The 24,717-nt window shown below is 41.3% G+C and overlaps 3 protein-coding genes across 5 annotated transcripts; 2 read left to right on the top strand and 1 right to left on the bottom strand.

Annotated features, from left to right (window-relative positions):
• Positions 1-464: 464 nt before the first annotated feature.
• On the top strand, positions 465-11,566 carry rundc3b (RUN domain containing 3b). 2 transcript variants are annotated; one of them, XM_062399551.1, is made up of 11 exons: positions 465-674; positions 4,300-4,415; positions 5,001-5,134; positions 5,926-6,011; positions 6,212-6,301; positions 7,845-7,925; positions 8,445-8,619; positions 8,875-9,032; positions 9,427-9,573; positions 10,046-10,167; positions 10,261-11,566. In XM_062399551.1, exons 1-11 carry the CDS (start codon positions 580-582, stop codon positions 10,404-10,406), a joined length of 1,350 nt encoding a protein of 449 aa, XP_062255535.1. In that variant the 5' UTR covers positions 465-579; the 3' UTR covers positions 10,407-11,566. The 2 variants fall into 2 exon arrangements, with proteins under 2 accessions (XP_062255535.1, XP_062255536.1); XM_062399552.1 differs by having other exon boundaries at positions 9,460-9,573.
• Positions 11,567-12,061: 495 nt separating this feature from the next.
• Positions 12,062-16,227, bottom strand: slc25a40 (solute carrier family 25 member 40). The gene is made up of 10 exons (XM_062399553.1): positions 16,047-16,227; positions 15,801-15,905; positions 15,050-15,109; positions 14,852-14,958; positions 14,578-14,645; positions 14,200-14,324; positions 13,534-13,817; positions 13,354-13,435; positions 13,020-13,100; positions 12,062-12,929 (listed from the first exon to the last, which is right to left on the bottom strand). Exons 2-10 carry the CDS (start codon positions 15,898-15,900, stop codon positions 12,802-12,804), a joined length of 1,035 nt encoding a protein of 344 aa, XP_062255537.1. The 5' UTR covers positions 15,901-15,905; positions 16,047-16,227; the 3' UTR covers positions 12,062-12,801.
• Positions 16,228-16,671: 444 nt separating this feature from the next.
• dbf4 (DBF4-CDC7 kinase regulatory subunit) lies at positions 16,672-23,347 on the top strand. Of its 2 annotated transcripts, none has more exons than XM_062399728.1 (13): positions 16,672-16,923; positions 17,048-17,180; positions 17,753-17,922; positions 18,590-18,793; positions 18,936-18,986; positions 19,082-19,151; positions 19,275-19,351; positions 19,451-19,496; positions 19,635-19,680; positions 19,776-19,901; positions 20,467-20,581; positions 21,306-21,421; positions 21,553-23,347. In XM_062399728.1, exons 2-13 carry the CDS (start codon positions 17,120-17,122, stop codon positions 22,367-22,369), a joined length of 1,899 nt encoding a protein of 632 aa, XP_062255712.1. In that variant the 5' UTR covers positions 16,672-16,923; positions 17,048-17,119; the 3' UTR covers positions 22,370-23,347. The 2 variants fall into 2 exon arrangements, with proteins under 2 accessions (XP_062255712.1, XP_062255713.1); XM_062399729.1 differs by having other exon boundaries at positions 16,672-16,872.
• The last annotated feature ends 1,370 nt before the right edge of the window (positions 23,348-24,717 follow it).

Raw genomic sequence — 24,717 nt, forward strand, 5'->3', positions numbered from 1 at the left:
CTTACGAATCACTTCATAATCACTTTAATGAAGAACGCCTCGTTGTTATACATTAAAAGAGTAAATGTAAGAGTTTTATTGTCTAACTTTGATTGTCTTATAAATCCAGTTAAGATTTCATTAAGTTTTTAGTACATCTTTAAAGGTTCAGTGTGTAGAATTTAGTGACATCTAGGGGGGAAGTTGCATGTTACAGCTGAATACCCTTCACCTCCCTCTCCCCTTCCAAACATGTCTGCTTCCGTAGAGAGGACCCACTCATACAATTTAGATGAAACACACTAGTGGAGACATAAGTAAGATAATTTTATAATAATGTCCCCCCTTATATGTGCCATTGGTCTAAACACTATTATGGTAGTCAAGCTTTTATTTTGAAAGTTCCTCCAGGAAGTGTGGTGTCGGTGGACACTGACTCCTTGTGTGTGACTCGACTGGTGTTTGTGATCCTCCTCCAGCGGAGAAACGTGTCCTCCTCCCGGGAACCGACAGACACAGCTGCCGGTCCTGCCCCGGTGCACAGCGCACAGGCAGCGGAGAGACTGCGGCACCGCCTCCGGCCGCGCACACGGGCCGGGCATGGCGTCGCTCGGCGTGGGGCTGCACCTCATCCGCAGGCGGGGAGCGGGCAGGAGCGCAGCGGTGGAGAGGAGGAACCTGCTGACCGTGTGCAGGTGGGAGACCCTCACACTGAGCAGGATGGGCTTTCATCTCTGACGCCTTCGATTCATCCTCCATTGCATCACACGCATGGCGACTCATTCTTAATTTAAAACGGATTAACATAGGCAGAGAGAGGGACGTCACAGCTGGATGAGTTAGATTAAGACATGATTTAATATGCAGATGATCTGAGGTAATCCCCCCCCCCCCCCCCCCCCCATTACATTCATATACTCTTTCATTCATTCATCCACCACCACCATCCCCACCACCAGCAGCAGCAGCCTCCATTCAACCTTCATGTAATCACGTCCCTTCAGGAGGAGCAGGGCCTGGATTCTACACACACTAAGATCCAAAGGCTGAGATCCAAAAATGTGAAATGTTATGTTTTTGTGTCTTTACATGTATATAGTTGACATTTTCTATTGGTGATACTGTGCAGTTGTTGGCCTGTTTTTGTCTTTTTAACACATCCCTAAGAATAACCTACAACTTAAATAGACGTAGAATTGATACTTTTTTGTTATTATTTCAATAGTTAAGAGATGTGTTGAAAAATAAAAGTAGAAGTAATAATCATAATGATCTTTATTTATGTAGCTCCATTCTTATGTCAAATGCAAGACAAAGTGCTTTGCACGAAAGCATTTATCATAAAGCTAAACTAAACAAAAATTTGAAATAATAAGCATGTGGAGCTAAAATTCGACAGGGAAAAAGCAGTAAAACAGTATGAGATTAAAAAAAAAAAAAACATGACTAATTATAATATTGAGGACATGAGGCAAGTTTTTCTCAATGTATTGATTGGTAGATCGAGAGACAGACAGTTTTATCTTCTTACTTGCAACTTTAAATGCATAATGTTGACACACATTCATGCAAATGCAGCATTAAATTTAGTCTTCAGTTGAAAATCTAAAATTCTAGAGATAGATAGATAAAGTGGCCACACACATGTCACCTGCGTGACTGCAGTGAAACCCCCTCTGTTCTGAGTATCGATTTGTGGCTCTGTCAGTGCTGATGTCAGTTATCGACTGACGGCCTTTGTGATGCATTTAAAACTGATGAACAGAAAGGGTCAGAGAAAAAGGGAAGAGACAGAGGCCTGTTTCTTTTTGATCTTATTTGCATTAACTAATGGTAACAGATCAGAAAACCTCCTTCTCAGGCATCCGGACATGTGTGACATGTGCGTGGTCGATCTTCCTCCGTTTACGTCACTTGAAGCGGAGGGGAAGGTGAATTTAATTAGACTCTGGAAGTCCTTGTGATGTCTGTCACACTCTCTGCAGCTTCCACTTGAGGTTTCTTCCACTGTTTTCTGAGTAAAAAGTTTGTACTTTGTGGTACAGCTCCATATCTGAATCGAGGGTCTAAGGACAGAGGGGGTTGTGCGAAGTACAGATTGTAAGACTCCTTAAGGCAAATTCAGATATACATTTTTTTTTACATAAAGATGGACGCCACCTCTCCTCTTCCTCCCGCCATCAGGAAATTAATCCAAAATATCCTGGACACGAACACTAACATCACTGATATATGGAGCCACAGTGTAATCAGGGCATGGAGCCACGGTAGCAAGATCCCATCGACAAACACGAACAATGACAAAAAACGTCTTTCCCGAAAAAAAGTATTTGACCTGTGCTTTGACTTTTAAGTTTGGTCCCTGTTCCACCCACTAGAGTGGAGGAGGAGGGATTTATGAGCATTACTGCAGCTCGTCACCAGGTGGCGATCTAAAGGCTGTGGCTTCACTTTACTTTGGACGACATGATGGTTCAAGATGGCAGCGTTTGCACCTGGTTTTTTGGCTTCGTTTCTGGGTAGTGGGAGGCAATGGAGAAGTTGTCCAGCTTTATCTACACGGTATATATAAAAGTATGACTTAAGGTAGGAGTACAGTATATAAGCATAGATTTGACAGGAGAATCCGATCAACTGATGCTCTGATCTCTGTTGTCTTGGAAAACAGTTCCTTCTTTGTTGTGTTTGTGATTTTGAATGTGGTGGGGAGGCTCCATTAGGACAGGAAACATACAGATTCAGACAGAAGCATGACGTGAGGCTCTCTGAGAGGATTTGTGAGGATTTCTATCCAAGTTCAGTTTTTTTGGAAGAAACGTCTCTGGCTGATATCAAGTGAGAGCTGCCTGCACACACCCACACAGCATCAGCCGTTTTGACTGGACGTAGCAGTAAAAAGCTCAAGTGTGAGTGACAGCCTGAACTCTGCCTCTGCTCCATTAGAGGGTTCCAGAAAATGGAATTTATTCTTCATTGATTTGATTATTTGACACCCGTGCTGTTCATGCTGTGACATGTCAAAGTCCCCGGTGTAAAGAACAACTCTGACAATAAATCAAATCAGATGAAGTAATGATGCCTCAGAGTGGCGTCATCTTCGCTGTGTTTGTGAGAACAACCCGCCATCGGTTCTGTTTTCTTTCAGATCAGGTTTTGCCATATTACAAATCTAAAGAAAGGTCGTTACTTCACTCACTCGCGACGTGAAATCCAGAAAACACATTTTTTTGGAAAAGGGAACAATCATTGTCGTCAGCTGCCTAGCAACAGGCTGGTCACGACTTCAACTTCTTGAACGTGGATATTGTAAACGTGACCTAAACACGTCTGTTTTACTGAAGAGGATTTGACTTAATACTGAAGTTCTTTTAAATATCCGACTCTGAACGGATCTCTTTAGTGAAAACAATGTGAGTGTTAAAAAAAAAAACGAATTTACAATTGGTAAAATACAATACGTAGAAAATTACATTAGTTTAAATTAAATTTAGTTATTACCATCGTTCAGAGGTAGGAAACACACACACACCCACACCCACACCCACACGCGCACACACACACACACACACACATACACACACACACACTATGGTCACTCTGCTGCTAAGCAACAAGATGGAGAAGCAGCGTGAGATATGGAGTCTGATTATTAAGTCGACTTTAAGGGCTGCACACACAATTTGCAGCACACACACACACACACACACACACACACACACACACACAAATTGCAGCCCCGTCCATTAACTCTCTTCCTGCTTAATTAGTGGCCACCAGATTAGAAAGAGTTGGTCAGTGGGCTGCACATTAAGTCTGGTTTCATACGTAATAGGTGTGTTTGTTTTCTCTGTGTTGTGATCAGAAAGAAAATCAACGTAAGGTGTTTATTTGATGTTGATTGAGAGGATCTCTCTAGTTTGTTGTGTTTGTTGTCTTTGACATAGTTGTGTGGGATCAGACAGCAACAAAGAAGGTAGTTTATCATGGTTGACATGAGATTTCTTTGTAGAAAGATGGTGATCAATCTGCCACACATTTAAAGGGACACTCCAGGGATTCATAATACACTTCAATGAAGAAAGGGTTTTCAAAAAAGACAGATGCAAAATTTTAAAAAATTGTTTCTGTAAAGTTTCTTTCACCCTAGATATTAATTTCCGAACACATCTCCCTAATTTGCACAGGATGCTCTTTCTTCCCGGTGACCGCCTTTTTACTATATGTTCATATTCTAAATTTAAAATTGGTGTATTTCCCTAATAAACCACAGGTCGAAAAACTGATTTTAACCCCAGTGTGTTCATTGCCTCTTGTGTCCAGGTTCTCAGTGAAGACCCTGCTCGACCGCTCCTGTTTTGAGACAATAGATGACTCATCTCCGGAATTCATTAACTTCGTGTCCATCCTGGAGCACATCCTTAATCATCGGCTCAAAGGTAAAGAAAACAAACAAACCCTACTCCTCATCCACATGTAGTTTCATAAAAACATCAAATCACCCAGAAAGCAGGTAATTGGGCCATAAAACTGTCCAAAACTAAAAGTACGGACGAAAATAAAGCACAATTTCATTAGTCTCTGTTTGATAGGAGAGTGAGTGCAAATGGGGGGGCGAGATAGAGAGAGAGAGATGATGTGATAAGAAGGAAATGAGCAGGAGATGTTGTGGTTGCATGTGGGCGACAGATATGCACAGTTTTGCTCCAAGTCAGAGATTTATGTAATGATCAGCACCTCATTTCCATTTATTGAGATTAGTTGAAGCTGTTGTCACCTCAGCCAATGAAGTAATGTTTACATCTGTGTTTCGTTTCTTAGTTATCAGATAACACACAAAAAGTACTCAACCAATTTCTAGTTTGTGTTTGAAAATGTTCACACCTGTAACAGCCATTAAGACAAGTAACAGCATGTCCTAAGACAATTTCATTCATGTGTCTTTAACGATTTTACTTGCTGGAAAGTTGTTTTGTATGAATTCAGATTCAAGTCTTTTTCTCTGTCCCTCCTCCTCCTCTCAGGTCAGACGACGTGGTTTGGCTACGAGAGTCCTCGCAGTTTCTGGGATTACATAAAAGCAGCCTGCAGCAAAGTCCCTCATAACTGCATCCGAAGCATTGAGAGCATGGAGAATGTGCGTTCATCAAGAGCTAAGGTGAAGATGAAATATCACCGGGGATTTGGTTGAAGCAGTGTTAATCACCCAACGTCGCAGTAAACAAAAACATGACTTTTTTTCAGGACAATTGACAAATTTTGCCTTTTTATTTTATTTCTGATATACACTGCATCCTCTGCTTTGGGGCTCAGTGCCTCCTGATTTACTGCACACACGAGATGCAGGCATCTGTGTGTTCAGCTTACTTTGGATTTACCTCTTAGAACAAGGACAAAGGTAACTCAGTCAACAAAAACAACTTAATAAGAAACTAAATGTGCCGTTTCACTGACTATCGTGTCCGCCTCACCGCCGTGTGAAGACTGCCGTCGGCACAGTGAGAGAACGGGCAGGGTGCTCGCAGGCGGTGTGCACTGACCAATGGTTTAATTTGGTCTGAATGATTGGTCGTGTTGATAGGGCCACAGACACCGCCTTCTTCCAGATTACTTTATTTCTTGATGGCTATCGAGACCTGACAATGATTTCAACAAACAAAATAACAATTTACCAACCCTATGCATAACAGACTTCCTATTGAGATGTATACATATATATTTGTACAAATGTAGACTTTGATTCGGTGTTGAGCTGTCCGACGTTCACACTGAAATATCTCAGTGACTGTTTGCCATAGATTGGGCAAAAGATATTGTGTAGAGATTAGACGTAAACATATAATTCTGTGTAGACTTCTAATCTGGTGTCTTGTGTTACAGGCTGATGATATAAGCTTCTACCAGGTTTGATGTGCGACTGAGTTGCGTGTTTTCTTCCTGTCTCTGCAGGGCCGTGCGTGGATCAGAGTGGTGCTGATGGAGAAACGCCTGTCAGAATACATCTCATCTGCACTGAGGGACTTCAAAACCACCAGGTACACACAAACACACAAACATCCCGCACACACACACACAGACCAACACACACACAAAATCCCCCCCCCCCCCTGCCCAATCCCACACGATCATCAGAGCGTATCTGTGAAAGATCTCTCACATCATTCACCTTTTAATTTTCAGTCAGTTGACTTGAGTGTGAGGAGCTGTTTTCATGCCTCCACTGTGTTGACTGTAGGAGGTGTTATGAGGACGGTGCCATCATGCTGGGAGAGGAGGCGGGGCTTCTGGCAGACACGCTCATTGGACTCAACACCATCGACTTCAGGTACTTATCACGTCCTGTTGCTTCTCACTCAAAGTGTCCCACTGGCTTTATGTGGATTAAATAAATAATAAAGGAATGGTCCCTTTGCCGGTTTTCAGGGTGGATCCAAAAGGTTCTCCTCCTCATAGAGGTGCAATGCTCCACTTGCTGCTGCACTCGACTGAAATAGAAACGCATCATCGCTTCAATACTAAATAATTTACAGGAAAAAAAACATTGAATGAAAATTCAGTTTCAATGCATAATACGTCTGTGAGATGTCCGAGGCCACTCTTCTGCTTTTGTGGCGTTTAGTTTAGACAGATTTGGTTGGTAATAGTTTGGATAGGTTGAACCATTGTCCCTCTTGGCTAATGCAGGCTCTGCTAAGGTGGTGACCTTTTTATCAGCATTAGTTTGTCTCTTATTTAGCAGGATGTCACAAACTACTGGACAGATTACCACTTAACTTAGTGGAAGGATGTGGTTTGGGTAAGAACCCATTAAATGTTGCTGTTGATCAGGGGGCGGATCCAAGACTTTTTTTCTCTTTCTTTAAAAGAAATATCTATGAACAGGTCAAATTTGGAGTAAATGCGGAAAATGATCAGAATTTTGTGAATTTAGATAAATATCCTTTGGGGGAAGATCTATTTTCAGTTGCTGTAACATAACAAATATTTATTTTATGCCTGCATTTAATGCAAATCGTTTACAGAACATTTCGGTGCACATGGTATATACCTTTTGTCTGATGTCAATATGATATTATATCTTGGCCACTCATTCTTGGCGGAGGTATCAGTTTTCTAGTTTCGTATCTAGTTCGGCTTATTATTTTGAATATACAGTATTTCCAGAGTTTTCCGGACTCTCCCTGAAGCCACATGATGATTTTCCTTTGTTGTGGATTGTTGTCTCAGCATTTCAGGAAGTGACCCAAGTAAATCAGAGTGAATCTGGCTGGCGGTCAACTTTTTTTTGTTTTGGCTGCAATGTAGAGCAACCGCTCGAGGGACTGAGAGGCCAGAGAGCGGCTGCTTACACTGCAGGTGGATCAGTTGCAGACTTTGCAGAATTATGTGATGCAGCTTGAGGGGAAAGCTTTAAAATTATTACTCACATACCCAACTCAAGGGAACTGCATTAGCAAAGAGGACCCTTGAATCCTCAATGATGAATTTAATACACTCAATGGGGATATTTGCTGAATGCTACAAAGACCAGAGAGTTGTATCAAGACTTTTCTCTCTACAACAAATATTTCATCCTCATCAAATAGAATCATTCATATTTACTGCAGGGTGGGGGGGGGGCTGCGCTAGACATAAACTACTTATATGAAATGACATAGAAGATTGGAAATTAGGGGTAAAGTTTTATTATTTTACAACATGAACTCAAAGAGGTAGAACGTTTTTTTACTTGAAAAGGCATTTTAATGAAAAATGGAAACAGATCTCCAAAAGTAATGACAATTAATTACAAGTAGTGAACTTACTTAAACTTTCCAAAGTCATTTTATAATCTCATGCCGACACTCGTTCTTGTCGTCCCTTTTTAGCTTCTGTCTGAAAGGGGAGGGTCTGGACAGCAGCTGCCCAGCCGTGATCGACTACACGCCTTACCTGAAGTTCACTCAGAGGTTTGTCAGATCACGTCTACTGTATTTGTATTCAAACAGTCTTTTGTAGGTTCTATTTTCAATGCGTGTGTTTGTGTAAATTTGTATTGTTTGATCTGTTTCTTTAATTAAACAATTTTCTAATTTTATTGTTGTATCTTAGGGCAAACATCATAGTATCTGAGCATTTAGAGTTTCAGAAGATAATCTTACTCCTAATTTGGCAAAATTATACTTGTAAACATGAATATAGTATTTTATGTTATTCCATAAAGATACGGGAGATGTAAGCGAATGAAAGGACTGTTATTAAGACAAATCTGTTCAGATTGAATAAATAATATGATTTACTTGTATTATTTATCTCTTATGTGAACTCTGTGTGTGCAGATCTGCGAAAAGGTTGTAAAGATGAAACTTTCCTCAGGGCGTGTATTTGTAATGATGTTGTCAAGATATATCCCCCCCGGCTGCTGCTTGCCTCTCCCTGCTGCATTACCTCTGTGCTAATGTGAGGCCACACTGTGGTTCCCTGTGCAGCGCAGACAGCATCAGCAGTGACGAGGAGGAGATGAGGACACTGGGGAGCAGTGGCAGCGAGAGCAGCACCCCCGACAAAGCAGCCACGGCTGCCTCCATCTTCACCGAGCAGAGCAACTTGGTCAGCAAGTGCAAACGCTTCGAGCAGAAGTATCGCGTGGCGCTGGAACAGAAGGTAGCGTCCGATTGTTTTAAACTTTCTTTTCTCGATAAATAAATTGCATGATAATAAAAAACGCTGGTGAGACGTATTCCTTGATTCCTCCACGACTATAAGAGGCTTGAATAATTAAATGTATGGCAAGTGCCATGAAGAGCAAACACACATTCAGCTTCATGATATTCCTTGTATTCATGCAGCAGCGTCTTCATGGCATTAAACCAACAGATAGTAATGGAGTGTGTGTGTGCGTTTGTTTGTTTGCCTCAGGCTTACCTGGAAGAGCTGGTCCGTCTACGGGAAGCCCAGCTGTCGGAGGCCGTGTCTCATAACAAAGCTCTTGAGCAGAACCTGGCAGACACACACCTCTCACACACACTGGAGAAGGAGCAGCTGGAGTTCATCGTACTGGAACTGCAGGACCAACTGTGAGTTCATTCCCTATGTGTGTGTGTGTGTGTTGTCAGCGAGCAGCATGTCAGGTCGCTGGTGCAAAGGTGAAGGGGATTTGGCGGTGGCTCCAGCTGTGAGTGACATTCAGGACACAGCGAGACGCCCTGAGGTCGCAGGGGGTTTGTTATTTGTGTTGAATCAGTCACACTCAGTGCTGCTTTTAGCCAAGAAGCAAAAGCTGCATCATCATCATCTTCATCATCACCGTCATTGTGTCGTCCCATCAGCCACCAGCTGCCGGCTGACTCCAGTTGTGAAGCTTATATTTTATGTATGTTTATATAATCAATAAATGTCCTGATGTGTTTTCAATATGAATTCGACGGAGAATCGTTTGAAAATCCACAGCCACTGACTTCTCGTTTTCAGGACAGTGCTGAAGAACAATGATTTGCGGTCCAGACAGGAGCTGACAGCCCATCTGACCAATCAGTGGCCGTCTCCTGACGCCTTGGACGCCAACGCTGTTGCATTGGACACGCTGCTGTACAGGAAGAGGACTGGACAGTGGGAGGAGTACGTAGACCAGTTCACATCGCCAAGTCTGATGATAATCACTCGGTGTTAAAATGAAACTGGGCCCTGCAGATGTTTGATATTTTGCTTATCAAATGTCTCTGTTATTATAAAAATGCTACAACAATAACATTAAGCAGTGGCTGGCAGTGAAATGCTTGAGTCACAGGCTCTCTTCTAGCAATGCTCAATTAATTATAACCTATAAAATAAAAAATAAATAGTATAAAATAGAATATCAAAATTTTAAATAGAAAATAAAGTATATATATCTAAATATATATATAAACAGCTGAAGAGAAAATAAAACAACAATAGTGCAATTTGTGCAATGGTGCAAATATGCAAATATGTCACGGTGCTAGTTTGGTGGAGTTATTGCAGTTCAAAGAAGATTAAAAATGTCTTATAGCCTTTCTGTTCTTGTCGTCAGACGTTATCTGCCTAAACTTTATTGATCTCCTGTTCTCAGGAAGAACTTCCAGAGTCTGGAGCAGCTCTCTGCGGACATGAGCCTCTCTCAGTCTTCCCTTGAACCGTCACACACGCTGAGTCTGGAGGCGAGGCTGTCCGGGACACAGTGGCGGCACCAGAGTACGTCCCCTCCTGAAACAAGTCTGCTTCGGCCGCTGAAGAAGTGGCCTCCGCTCTGGTGTGAGTAGTAACCACATGTACTGTCTCGTTCAGATAAAGAGGAGACTCCTTCTCTCAGAGGCCTGTGCGGCTCCCTCACCTCCGTGGCCAGCTACAAGTCTCTGGCCAGCCTGAGGTCCAGCGAGTGCTTGGCCAGTCCTGCAACGGAGATCAGCAGCCCGGGGTTCACTCCTTCATAGGGAATGGGGGGAAAAAACTGTGGGACAGATGATGCTGGAACTTTGTCAATGTAGGTGAAAACTGATTTTCTGTTTGTACGAGTCCTTGCTTCGTGTGCGGAGCTTGGAGCTTTAACAGATGGACGTCAGGTTGAACAGCGGAGGATCTGCTGTAGCATGTTTGTAAATATAAAACTAAGAGAAGCTCGGTCAGACTGAGTCACAGATACACCTCTGGGTCCAAACACTGCTCACCTAGTCCCCCTCAGTGCAGACAGGGGATCTGGTGAGCTTCATGTGATCCTTCGATTGTGTTTAGGTTTTTGCTTTCTAGGTGTTTTTATCTGTGGAGCATCATCTGTTTTTCTTTCTTGGAAACATATTGGAATAATAAACAGTTTTGTGTATGAGTTTCCATGTCCCTCATAGAGCGTAGAGGTGACCATGATGATGGAGTGTGTCCTCCCTCCTCTGTTAGAAGGTTTCACTGCATGTTGATAATACTGACTCCATCAGATCAGACTTTAGGAAACAGAGGGTCAGTGTTTGATTTGGTTTCTCGCTGGGTTCTGTCCTGCAACTGAATGGTCCTTTACTGACCTCTACTGCTGCCACTGAAAACCAGTCATGATTTAATCTACTCAAGATGAAGGCCCCCCCGTGTCATGTTACGTTTTGCATAATGTCTCGCGTTTCGTTCTCAGGTGTAAATGTTCATGTGCCATTCTTCTTCTTATTGTCAGACGTGCATAATGCAGTATCACATTGTTTGTTCTCAGATCATGAGCACTCTGTTTAATACCTCCCCCCCAATCCGCTCTGAGTTTAGCTTTGTACTGGAGTCATTATTTTCTTTTACTTGTCGAAATGCAGTTTACTTTCATGGCTAGTTACCACAGACAGATCATACCAACTTAAATTAGGACAATGTGTTAGGACTCAGTTATTTGAATCTTTTCAAGAGATATTATGATAGAGAAATGTGTATTTACAGAATATCAGAATAAAACTATAACAATAGTAATGTATCATTGGGGACAATAGCCGAGTACCTCAACACTGAGCTCATCGCTTTGCCTTGACCTCGTTGCAGCAGTCATTTGCACATCCAGAATATGTTTCATTAGATTTCTTTGCCTTTTTTATCATTTTGAATAAACTCCACTTGCTGAAACATTGAATTATATTTGAGTTTCTTTTTCACAATGAACAGATGTGATGATAGAGGAAAAAAAGGTTAATGAATGAGAAGAATTTCAGAAGAACTTCGCTGTGTAGTTTGAACATTTGAGACTTTCTTTACTCTCTGACACAAACACGTATTTTGGAAGCAGAGTTGATGTTTCTGGAACAAAGTCGCCCACTTCCTGACGCATGGACCAGGAAAGAAAAGTGTAAAGCGGTTAACGCTCCAGCAACACTCGCAGGATAATGGATATTACAGGATATCAAGTTAGAGTGAAATGTTTCGGCCTACTATCTTCATCAGGGTTTTTTTTGTATAATTTAAAGGTGATTTAATCAAATTCAAAGGCATTTGCTGAACATAATTTAACTTAAGATATCAGCCCGTATAGAGACAGTGTGCGGCCAGTGTTATAAATTGGCCATTTAAAAACTGCAGGTATATCAGAGGAACTGTACAAAGAAGAACAATCTGGAGAAAAACAAACGGACAAAATGCATCTAAAAAATTTAAATCCACGATTTAAGAACATAACACAAAACGTGTGTTAGGACAGTACAAGAAAAACAATGGTTTGATCCACCTTCCTCTGGTTTGGATTTAAACAAAACACAATCTGCAGCATTTATTGCAAGACAACCTCAATATTTCCCACAACATAAGAATTTAAAAGACACAATGCTGTTCTCATCACAATGTTGTTTCTACTGACACAGGGACTGTGCTAAAGAGACTGAACCATAACCCTTTCAAACAGTAAAGTTATTATTTATACTGGAAGTGACAGAGTGTGGGCCTCTACAAACACATTCACAGGATTTGAAGTTCAAGTGCAAAACCACAGATATGGTCTCTTGGTGATAGGGGAACACTGACACACAGTGGAATAAAATGTAAGGTCTTCTAAATGCTCATGAAACCAGTGACACAGCCAGTGATGTCAAACCTGGGAAATTACACAATATTAACAAAACTGCCATCTGCTGGCTGTTCACAGCATCTCACCACATGTGATTTTGAAAATATTTATTTTCAGTTGTGCACAGGAGCTTAATCAGTGCATATAAAATCATGGAATATTAAATTATAAATACTATAATACAAATATTTGAAATAAGTTTTGGTTTGTGATGCAGAACTCAAATTTCTGCTTCTTTTAAATTTGGCAAGATTAGCATCCTCCTTCCAGCTAGAGAGGAGCAGTAGTTATTGGATGTGCCAGGAGAAGTTTCAGGCATTGGTCTGTAGCCCGAGTGTGCGCTCCTGGTTGCGTTTGTGGAAAAATACTTTTCCCACCTCATAGGTGCTGATCATGATGGCACAGGCCGGGGCCACTTTGATCAACCTGGGGAGGAAACCTGATGGAGAGACAACAGGGAAGAGGTGAAACATGTCATCAAATAAAAATTGTAACTATTCACATAACACAGTAGCAGACATGCGTCTACCTGCGAACAGTCCACTGAAGCCGTGCTGGGCCACGATTCTGCTCATCACATTGAAGGTGGAGGCTGAGACCCCACTGGACACTGAGAAGACAAAGACATTCGTCAATAATGTGGAGCAGTGGTTATCAACCTTTGTCTCTATCAACCCAACACAGCAACTCCTGCTCTGCCTCATCAGTTACACTCCACACGTTTCAAATATCTTACATAGGTTTTTCCAGTTCAGATGGATGAATGGTGCAAATGTGAACAAGGCCATTGACCCAGAGCATCTGCAAATCTTGAGATATATGTACTTATCAAAATGACAATAAAGAAATAATGCCATAATTACAATGCTTTGCTTGTAGCTCTCCCAGCTCCAGCTGCCTTCTTGTTTTGACCACATCAAACGGTAACGTTACAATGGACGCAATCTGAAAGAAGGAGAGATATGAATTAACCAAACGGTCTATTGCAGTTAACTTATGGTCTGTGATGTTTCCTGTCAAGTTCCGTCTGCTGATGCACTTACAGCGCCAGACACTGCTCCAGATATGAAGGTGATGGTGAATGTAGGTTCTCTGGAGTTGTACCGCTCACACAGAAAGCGCTTGCCCTTCTCGTAGTTGTACCAGTACATGGCCGAGAAGGGCACATCCCGGAGCAGTGTGGGTCCCAGACCCCTCCACAGAGACAGCCAGCCCTCCGTCGCCACCGCCGAGCGGATGCAGCGAGTCAGCTCCCCGTACGACTGCTTCTCAGACTGCAGCTTAGTGCGCATCAGCTCCAGGGGGCTGATCACTGTCGCAGAACCCACTGACACAAGAGAGGAAGACAACACAGAGATGAAACAAAAAAAACATGCAACCTGTCCAATGTTAAAGCAATGAAAGAAAACATATTATGAATACATCAGATCATTTGATAAAATAATATATTGGATCACTTCATGAAATTATCAACATGGTGGCTTTGACATCAGTTGTAGTTCGAGTGGTTACCATTGGAAATCAGTGTGTGAATATCATTAGGGACACTATCTGAATAAATAAAGGTTATAAATGATTAATTGACTAACGACCCAACAGGTGCCTTTTAAAAAGGTAACGTTTTGTTTAATTTAGGTAGACATTCTGTAAAATGTGATCTTGAATCCATTTTTGTCTTCAGTGATGTGACAGCAGCAGAGCTCCCTCACCTCTTGCGATGGATCCTGCCAGGAGAGGAGCCTCCTCAGCGTAGCCGCCCATCCTGAGCCTGAGAGCTGCCAACAGCTGGTCGTAACATGTGAAGTAGATGACTGTGGCTGGGACGGCCATCACACTGGAGACAGTGTGGACAATTAACAATAATCATGTTTTCCATGGACATTATAAAAGAACGATAAATGAAATGAATGAACAGCATAATTTACAAAAAATTACATTATAAAAAATACTTGACATAAATCTTAAGTATGTGGTTTGCCACAATCACTTCCTAGGCAAGCACCATTATAACTCATCTTTTAGACGAGAGCAGGCAGATTGAAAAGCAACGTGGTAAAAAATACACACAAAGTGATCTGAACACTTACAGGGTGGGAGGCAGACCACTCCACAATGACTTGATTCCCTCATGGCGTACAATCTTAACAAAGGCATCCTGCAGAGATACAGAGAGAAGAGGCAGAGCAGGAAGATGAGCTGTTCTGCAATCACATGTTTATGATAATAAATAATAATAAACAAGCCTGTGCATCACTCAATAAAGCCAATGTGACAGGGAACTTCTGACTTGAGGTTTTTATTATATACACAATAGGGAACAGAGAAAAATTACAAGCAACAGGTAGGTGAAGTATTTCTTACCAGTGTGCCACTGAAGTGGCCGGGGGCTTTGTACCAGGCCTTGGAGTTCCCGTTCACACACACACAGATGTGGTCCATCAGTCCATTACAGTAGACAAAGCATTTTCCTGAATATTAAAAACACATAATATTCACTGTCCAATGGGAGCATATGAAACATAACTACTAGTATTTAGGTTATACTAATGTTCATTATACCTTTGGGGAAGGGATTCTTCTGTGCTTGAAGTCGGATCTTCACAACGTCCAATGGTGTGACTGAAAAACACAAAAACTTGATATGAGACTTTCTATTATGGTCGTAAAAACGTTAAGTACAGTTATGTACACCTTTTCTACAGTTAAAGGTGTATCTAATGTACATACTACATTTTTTTTATTTTTTATTCTATTCTATTTTTCATTCTCTTGTACCTCATTCTGACTTGCCTGCTGCTGTAACAACTGAATTTCCCCGGTGTGTGGATCAATAAAGTTTCATATCATCATAGCTCAAGTCATTTTTATTGTTTTGATTCAAATGAAGGTCTTTGAAATAGATCTGGCTCTCTGCTTCTTTACCAGCACAAAAACATGACTGTGCCTTTCGCAGATCTTCTAAACAAACAGGACATGCATATATTCATTCATTTAAAAGTTTGTTACGTACACATTGCTAAAACTGGTTGAGTCATGCACTTGTCCCTACCTGCATGAACTCATGTTACAATGTTCAGTTTTAGAGAGGTGTCGATTCGACCGTTTTTGTCTGTACTTTGTGTTGCCATTCAAAACTATTGAGTTACATAAACAAGTATTTGGTCACAGAAATTCAGAAAGTCCAAATATTCAACAGCACTTTACAGTCCAGTCCAAACAACATTACAGAGCAGTTTGATGTTGCAGTGCGTGAACTGAACAGTGTGGGCCTTGGTAGATAAGTGACAGCTTGTGACAGAGGTTATCTCACCGAGCAGAGACGTGAGGATGGCTCCAGAGCAGGACGCCACCATCCGCTGGACCGGGGTAATGTGCTTTCCGGGTGCAGGTGATGGACTCTGACCACTCATGATGTCTTCATGAAACACAAACACGTCTCCACGTTAGATCAGTTTAATGTGAAACAAACGTGTCGTGTGTGTAATGATTCAGTTCCCTTATTACCCAGTGCTCATTGAGTTTAGGTTAACCAAAATTAGCCTAGCCGAATTCCTACCTGCTGAAAGTTCTAAGCATCCACGAAGTTTTCCACGAACAAGTACATTCCTCTGTGGTCTTCTCGTTTCCTGACAGTATGGAGGTTAGTACTGTCTCACGCGATCCATGAGAGCAAACACACGTGTGTGTGCGTGTGTTATAACCCCGCAGCTAGTGGAGTTTACACAAGCACAAACATGACATTTGTTGTGTAATATTAAATTAGTGGGAGCACATTCGTGGATTTTTTCTTTACATTAAATAAGAGCATGGATATAAAAACACCCACCCATTCAAAACAAAAAACATCTGCCAATGAAACAACTCATCGATATATTTTATAACGTATTTAATTGAGTTTTATCCTTTATGTAAGAAAGATGTGGAAACATCCCATTCTAACACACTGGCGGTGTTTACTTAATTTCAGCGTTGCCAGGTGCTGTATTTCCGTAAAACGTAGAGATTTCACAGATTTTCAAAGATGTGGACGATGTGGTTGATTTTATCGAGCAAAGAAAATTTCCCTGTCAGAAGAATAATAATCGGATTCCCGTGTTTTTGTTAAAATCCATTGTTGTAGTGTAAAAAGGGAACTGCGTCGCCTCAGCTCGGCATGGTGCTCACGTGGCCGGAAAGTGTCAAACCTGGCAACACACACTTCCTCCTCAGTTGGATTTAAAGCGGGAAATGGAGGTTATCCGACAGAGAAACTTTCCTCCAGCTGTTTAAACAAGTGGAAAACAGCTGGTTAGCGCTTCCCAGTGCTAACACACATGCTAACGCGGCTCCGGGGACATTATTTTTACGTTAGCCGGCGAAGTAACGCAACGTAAGGAAAGCAGGTAACCGAGAACAAAGCTGCCTGTCTGTCCTGGAATCACCGTGAACCTCCTGTGAGTCGGTGCTTATTTTCTACAATGGACGTTAACAGCTAAACATTCATGTTCCTCTCAGACGCTTGTTTTTATTTCTCTCCTCCTTGTAAACAACTATTTCTTTGTTTACACCTACGCGTAGCAAAACAACGCGTCTCCTCCTCCGTGGCATGTTGACTCGAGACCGAGGGAGAAGAGCGACGTTTGAGTCTCAATGAAGGAGAGTGACATGAAGCCCAAACGCATCCAGAGGCACAGAGGAGCCAACTGTCGAGGTGATGTTACTGTTCATCCCCTTCTTGTAATCCTTGTTATTACAGAGGCCCCTCGTGTTTCATGGGTGAAGAGTTAAATCCAAGTGACAGCTGTTGGTATATTGTAGTGAGTGTCTTTAGGATTTGTAAATTCTTAATCTGCTCCGATTCAAATCTATTGTCAATGTCAGTTTCATTCAAGATGTCCTCAGTTTAAATCAAGCCAGGCCAATTTGACTTTTAAAAAAACTTATTGAGAACTGAAGGAAGAAGACATGTGATAGATGTTGTGGCTACAAACAGAAGCAGAAATATAACAGTACGACTATTAAGTGCATCACTTAAATATTCTCTGCACTTGTTGAACAAGTTAAATAGTATTTGGACTAAATCTTAACATGTTTGGACTGAGGAAATCAAGTTTCAAATTTCAAGTTTTAAGTGACCGAAAGTGCTGCTATGAATGTGTAGACCGATCAAATCATTAGATTCCACTTCTGTTGATCACTTACCTGAGTAATAGTGTGTATTCAGACGAGATCAAGTTGTTGAACTGATGATTTTCTTCTGTTTCTTTAATTGTTGTCTTTAAGGAAAGAGCGTCGACACTGGTGAAACAACAACTCTGAGCCAAGCTAAGCCACCGTCACTCGTGTCCTCTTCTGCTCGAAACAAGCCTTTTGCCGGGAAAGTGTTTTACCTGGACCTGCCGTCAAACAGAACAGCAGAGGCGCTGGAGAGGGACATTAAACAGCTGGGAGGGGTGAGACCTAATTGTTTAAAATTCTCTTGTGTCAACTGTCACCTTCACTTTATTTGTACAGTTCCAACTGACAACATACTTTACAGAGAAAAAGGTAAACCTAACATTATCATAGAGAGAAACCAAAAAGTCCCCACAACGATAAAGTGCTTGAATTTAAGCTGACAGAATGAGGATAGGGAGAGAGAGGACAGAGAGGAAAATGACAAATTACAAGACAAAGAAGACACAGTCGCTGACAAGGAGTCATGTGATGTGTTTGAGTCATAGGAATACCCCCCTACCCCCTGTAGCCTCACAACAATAGCAGCAATTTGACACAATGATCACAAGTTTGGGATTAGAAGAACCACAATAGGCTGGTCACACTTATTGTATAGACTGCTTTTAGTTCATGTTAACAAGTCTTCCATGCACACACATTAGTCATGGTGTTCACCATGGTTCTGTTCAGGAAGTTTTTTTAAACAAACATTTCAAATGATGAACAAACTTTGCCTGGATCACACAAGCTAAAATCATTGACATTTTTATTTAATTCAGAAAATATCTGATTAAAAAATAACAAGAGGATGACTCTGATTCAAACATTCAATGCCAGCCGTTGTTTGAAATGGTCTGAAAGAATTCCCCTAAAAACATTGTTTATCTTGTATCTGTCACTCAGATTGTTGAGAAGTTCTTCAGTAAGGAAATCAAATATCTGGTATCCAACAAGAGGGAGGCCCGATATGTGCAGTGCCTCAGGCAGGACTCCCCTGTCCCCAGCCCGGACTCCGGACCGAGTTCACCTCACCCTCGCTCAAACCCGCACCGACCTGGCAGCCACGGGGACAACATGAAAAGCAGGTCTCAGGGTCAAACAGACACAGTGGGTTTATTTTCATTGTTGCAACATGTTCTCATTGTTTAATTAACCCTAACCCAAGATAAACTCAAATATATTTGGGTCCATCTACCCTGTCATATTTTTTCATTATTATACATTTCATTTTTCTGTCATTGATTTGCAGTTGGTCACAAGTCGAGGTAAATCTTTGGTGGAGAGAGTGGTGAAAGAGCAGGTTTGTCAAGTCAACACTAATGAGTTAAAAAATGAACTTTTATTGAAAATGAAAAACTTTTCCTTTCTGTGCTAACAGACACTTTTTATGTTTAGGAGAGGATACAGATGAACAAGATCCTGTCAAATGCTCTCGATTGGGGTGTGAAAATCCTCTACATAGATGGTATGTCCTCAAGGTTATGTCAGTTTTTGTTAATTACATCAAGTATTATTTGTGCTTTGCATTGACTGATGCAAATTTTGCTTTGACTTACTGTAGTTTTATCCATTTTATTTCATACTGCAGATGTAATGGCGTATGTTAAGAAGAGAAAAAAGCTTTTCGGTAGCCAGTGTCCTGCGACCTCTGCTGCCAGAACAATTGTAAGTTTATGGGTTTAAAACTTTACACATATTCTTGGTGAAACCATGAATGGTTTAATAGATAATTTAAAAAATGCTTTTCTCTGTTTTTCTTGATAGGTTAAAGCTGGGTCAGCATCCAGGCAAGGCTTTCAGAAATGCAGAGGTAAATTTATTTTCGATTACTAAACATCAGTTGTATTTAGTTATTTATTCTTATTTCTAGCTAGAAAGGTTACTTGTTCTTGGTTCTCTGTTAACACCTGCTCGTATTTTAATGGACCATATGTGAGGTTTTTTCCAGGTGGACGAATCGGTAAACCTTTTGTCAAGGTTGAGGATTCAAGCAGGTAAAATGGAAGAGGTTAAATGAAGCTGACATCCACCAACTGTCTTTGATTGTTTATGTGTGGAATCTATAAATTAGTCTTTTTTTCTATCTCAGACACTACCGTCCAATCTACCTCACAATGTCCAACATGCCTGAGTTCAACCTGAAGACTGTCCCTCCCTGTAGTCCCTTCAATATCCAGGACAAGAATTCTCCTGGGAACAAACCGGAAGGACAAAGGTTTGTCGCTTTGTTTTTCTGCATTACTCTTAGTTGATGTAACATTAGTACATTATGTAACATGACCAGGACGTTTTTAAAACACTGCTTATTTTCTAACCTTATTCTTACAACTTAAAACCAAATATTAATCTTAACCTTTCCCTGGTGAGTTCTGAAATTAGTAACTCAATACAAAATTTAAATTTCAGTGATGTTATATAATAACATCTATCTCATTAAAAGTTGTGCTGTTTGTTGATGTCCCTCAGCTGAATCCCTAATTCTGCGGTTTGTGGAAGCCAAAGTTACATTTACATCCATTAGATCTACTAAGCAACTGACTGACTTAATGAATAACTGACTAACCAAGTAATAAACTCACCACTAAAGCATTGTTTCCATATTTAAGATGAAGATTTGTAAGATAGAAGGGTTTAAACATGCTTCCCCACATTTTTTGAGTTTTTTCTGCTGGAGCCACTCAGTCTCTTGTATGTCAAGTGTGTCTGAAAATTTATGAAAAAACTATTTTCACCGTAGTCCGATTTTATTTGTTCATCCTTTTGGGGTCGTCTGGGAACAGAGGAGCGAAAGCCTCAGCTAGTGAGGACAGAGCTCACGGCCGAAAGAAGAACAGGGACAAGAAACGAGGCGGCTACTGCGAGTGCTGTATGGTCAAATACGAAAACCTCACAATGGTAAGTCTCCTCGTTTATAAGAGTAATATCATGTTTATTAAAAGGAAAACGTAAAAAAAGAGAAGCTTCTTGGTATGCTGATAAAGATCTCACCCATTTCCCCCCCCCCCCCACATCTGATTCTTGTTTATGATTTTGGCAAAAGAGGAAAACAACAGGAAGTCAAATGTAAATATGTTGTTGCACAACCAATCATGGGGGAACAATTTTATTTAATCCACAAGAAAACCAACACACCACAGGGACTACCAATGGTCGCCACATCTCAACCCCTTGGCGTTTAGATTGTTGGCAGATGATGCAGTGAGTCATGATGCTGTCAACATGGGCAACATATATACACTACCATTAGTACATGTATGTTGATATGATTTGATAACATACACAAAACATTCTAAACATCTGACATTAAATGGCTTTTTTAAACATATGAATAATAGACTGGTCCAAACAAATCGAGCTTGCAAAAAAGACACTAAGCTTGTCAGTAGTATCCATTTCTCAAGTTGGACACAACAAGCTGAACCTATAAAGATTTATCTTGTCAACATAGTGATTGTCATCTGATTTAGTCCAACTGCATAATACTGTGTTCGTAAGTAATATACCTTTTTATTACCTAAACATTTTATTTTGCTTTTACAGTATAGGAAATTGTGCTCAGTAGCCTCCACCAGAGAGACCTGTGGTTATCAATAATTTTACTGATTCATTTTTCTTGCAGCATCTACAGAGTGTCCGTCATAAGGCTTTCTCCAAAAGCGATGAGTACTTGGTTGTGGACAGACAGGTTTCAACACTCCCCTGCAACTTCACCCACATCAATACTAAAGTTAAACGGTAATGTAAAACTTCAATCAACTAGAAATTTTCACAAAAATATTTGTAAATATCATGCGTCTTACGTTTTGTTTTCGACATATTTATCTTCCCTGTTTTAATTTGATTATTTTTCTGTTGATTCCGATTAGACCAAAGTGCAGTGTTTCCTCTGTCCTGGTTGCTCCTGGACCTTGTGGGGAAACTGAGCTAAGGCACAGGGGAGATGTTGTTACTGCAGAGACTGTTAAAGGGGAACAGCAACAGACTGTTGAAGTGGAATCTTATTCAGGACACGCTCAAAAAATCAGATCAGTTCCTGATTTTGCTCGTCTGGCTCACAGGGAGAGTGACTGGAGGAGCTGTCGCACTTACTCAGAGAGATCCAAGGCCAAGTCTCTCGCACTTAAACGTGTGTGCAGACAGAATTCTTTGACTTCTTGCTCACACAAAGCTGCGCAAACTCACATTCCTCAACCCAAGAGGGACACAGTCTCCTCTGCAGGTGAACGCCTTGAAGTTTGTCCCTCCAGAGTTCCTCAGGACGACTCAGTGGACCTAATATCTCACATAGACAAGAACAGCATGTCCTCATGCTCCCATAACATTGATGCACAGAATTATTCCTCAAAAAGCCTCAATGTTGTGACAAATCAGCAAGAGCAGTCTGATACCAACATGGATGTGTTACCGTTTGAAGCTGTGCAGGATGGAAGCATATTTCCTCACAAAATGACTGAAAACCACTTATCAGAAAACACAGAGGGACAGCTTCCTCCACAAAACGTCTCTCCAGCCTGGAAAATACAGAGAAAAGTCAGAGCTTATAAACGCAGAAGACGAAAAGTTGACTCCAACATTGAACACAAAAAGCCGAGCGAATCTCCTGACAACTCCGTGCTGAAGCTGTGGGAGCTTTTCCAGTCAAGTGATGACATGGACGTGGAGTTTCCTGGATTTGAGGACTAAGAGCTAATGATCTGATGGACTATCATTGTCATTTCCAATTACACCACTGTCATACACTAGAAAACCAGCTGTAACATTTTGTTCATATCATAGTAAGAGGAAAGGTTTTCCCATGAATTATAATTTTGCACATGTTAATTACATGTATTTTGACATCTGTTTACTTTGGAAATTAAAGATGTGTATGCAGAGATAATATTCCCATGACCATAACATTTGGCTTGATATTGAGAAGCAAGCATTTGGCTAATAACATTGTTGTTTTGCTCGTTCATTGTTGACTGAAATATAAATTATTTGCCCACTCGATATACGTTTCCACACCCTTGGAATCATTTCATAAGAAATAATTTATCCTTCTTTCACCCATTGTTCTGGAGCATGAAACACCCAAACTATAAAATACCATCGAAAAGTTTTAATGGGACTTAATTGAAAACAATTTAATTGGAAAACTTTTACCTGTAGAATCTGTGAGACAATAATAATTTCACTCTGCATACATGCTGACTAATTACTGGATGTTGTTCAATTACATGTGCATCAGATTGAAAACAAAAGCCTTGATGGCTACATATTCCACAGTAATTTGATGAAAGAGGACTTGAGACTTCCCAGACATGAGGAACAGATTGCATTTCTATCATAAAATACATATACTTATGTATTCTAATGTGAATGACCTGTTGGTGGGACATGTGGTACTTGACATTATGTGACATTTAAGGATTCAACCTAAGTGCACTTTCCATGAGCAGCCTTCATGTGGTTTTTCCTGATGCATTAGCTCAGCGTCTCCCTTTTCTCTGCGTTTAGTGCATTAGCACTGGCCTGTGTTCTCCCTCCTTGCTCTCAAATGAATGCACTGGGTCAAGTGGGAGTCTCTGTGCCTCTGACATTAAGGAAAAATACATCAGCAACAATGTGTTCTGAGGCATAAGCACAGTGTTACTGCAAATAAAGGCAATGCTGAGTGAAGATGTCACTGTCATTTTTGTGGTTCTAACCTTTTTCCTCTATACTTTAAGATTATAGTGCAAAAACATACATTCTACATATGTCGTTCTTTAAGCTAAAAGTTCATCCATTATCCATACGTGGTGAGAATTGTCCCCTCAGAGCAGGAAGGTTCACGGTTCAAATCCCAGCTTTCTTTGTGGAGTTTGCATGTTCTCTTTGGTGGGTTTTCTCTGGGTTGGTCTGGCGTCCTCCCTCAGTCCATGAACATGCAGATTTGGGTTTGGATTAAATTGTCAGTTTAGGTTAGAATTCGAGTGAGTGGTTGTTTGTCTTTATATGTTGGCCACCTGTCCAGGGTCTGTACCCTATGACACATCAAAGGGTAAACGGTATAGATCATGGATCGATGGATGGATCCGTATTTGCATGACTTTTGCAGAGTTGCAGGGGCTGGAATATTTACACATAGACCATTGTCTCAAGTTGTCATAACTAGACATTTTCGAGTTTTGTCCTTACATGTCTTTACACTGGTGAGAAAAACTCACCTTACCATATTAACGTCACCTGGAGATTGGCTGGGTGATCAGGACAAGCTACACTTGTTCTGACTTTCACAAACACTAATAACCATTTCAGTTGATGCCGTGTCTCCACACTTTCAAGAGGACAAAGGCACATATGGTGCAAGAAGGAAAACATAAAAAAAGAGAAGCTTCTTGGTATGCTGATAAAGATCTCACCCATTTCCCCTCCTACTTCTGATTCTTGTTTATGATTTTGGCAAAAGAGGAAAACAACAGGACGTCAAATGTAAATATGTTGTTGCACAACCAATCATGGGGAAACAATTTTATTTAATCCACAAGAAAACCAACCCACCATAGGGACTACCAATGGTCGCCACATGTCACCCCCTTGGCTTTTAGATTGCTGGCAGATGATGCAGTGAGTCATGATGCTATCAACATGGGCAGATTCTTGCAGGAGTCTCGCTGAACATGGGCGAGCGGAGCTTTGATGTGATCCCAGTCGATCCAGTGTGTGGACGACCGGGCCCGCAGCTTTCCTCCATCCTTCTTCCGCTCATGTTTATGCATTAGGCGTTTCTGCAGAGCGCCGCTGGATGTTGATGTGTTGTAAGGAGGTGTTCCCACTCCTCCCCTCCCCTCTCCTCTCCTTTATCCCTCTCTCCTCCCTGCCTCCTCCGTGCTGCTCATCCGCGGGGTCTCGGTGCGCCTCAGACGCGTTTGGCGTTCAGACTCCCAAGTATCCCGATGGCCCCCCACCACCAACGGGACCGCGCTGACCGGACCATCAGCCCCGGCTCCAGACTCTCCTAGCGAAGGCAGGAGCCGCCACTTCCCCTGGAATACCGCATTGTTTTT

Source organism: Platichthys flesus, chromosome 11 (genome assembly GCF_949316205.1).
Source record: "Platichthys flesus chromosome 11, fPlaFle2.1, whole genome shotgun sequence".
Taxonomy (NCBI): Eukaryota; Metazoa; Chordata; class Actinopteri; order Pleuronectiformes; family Pleuronectidae; genus Platichthys; species Platichthys flesus.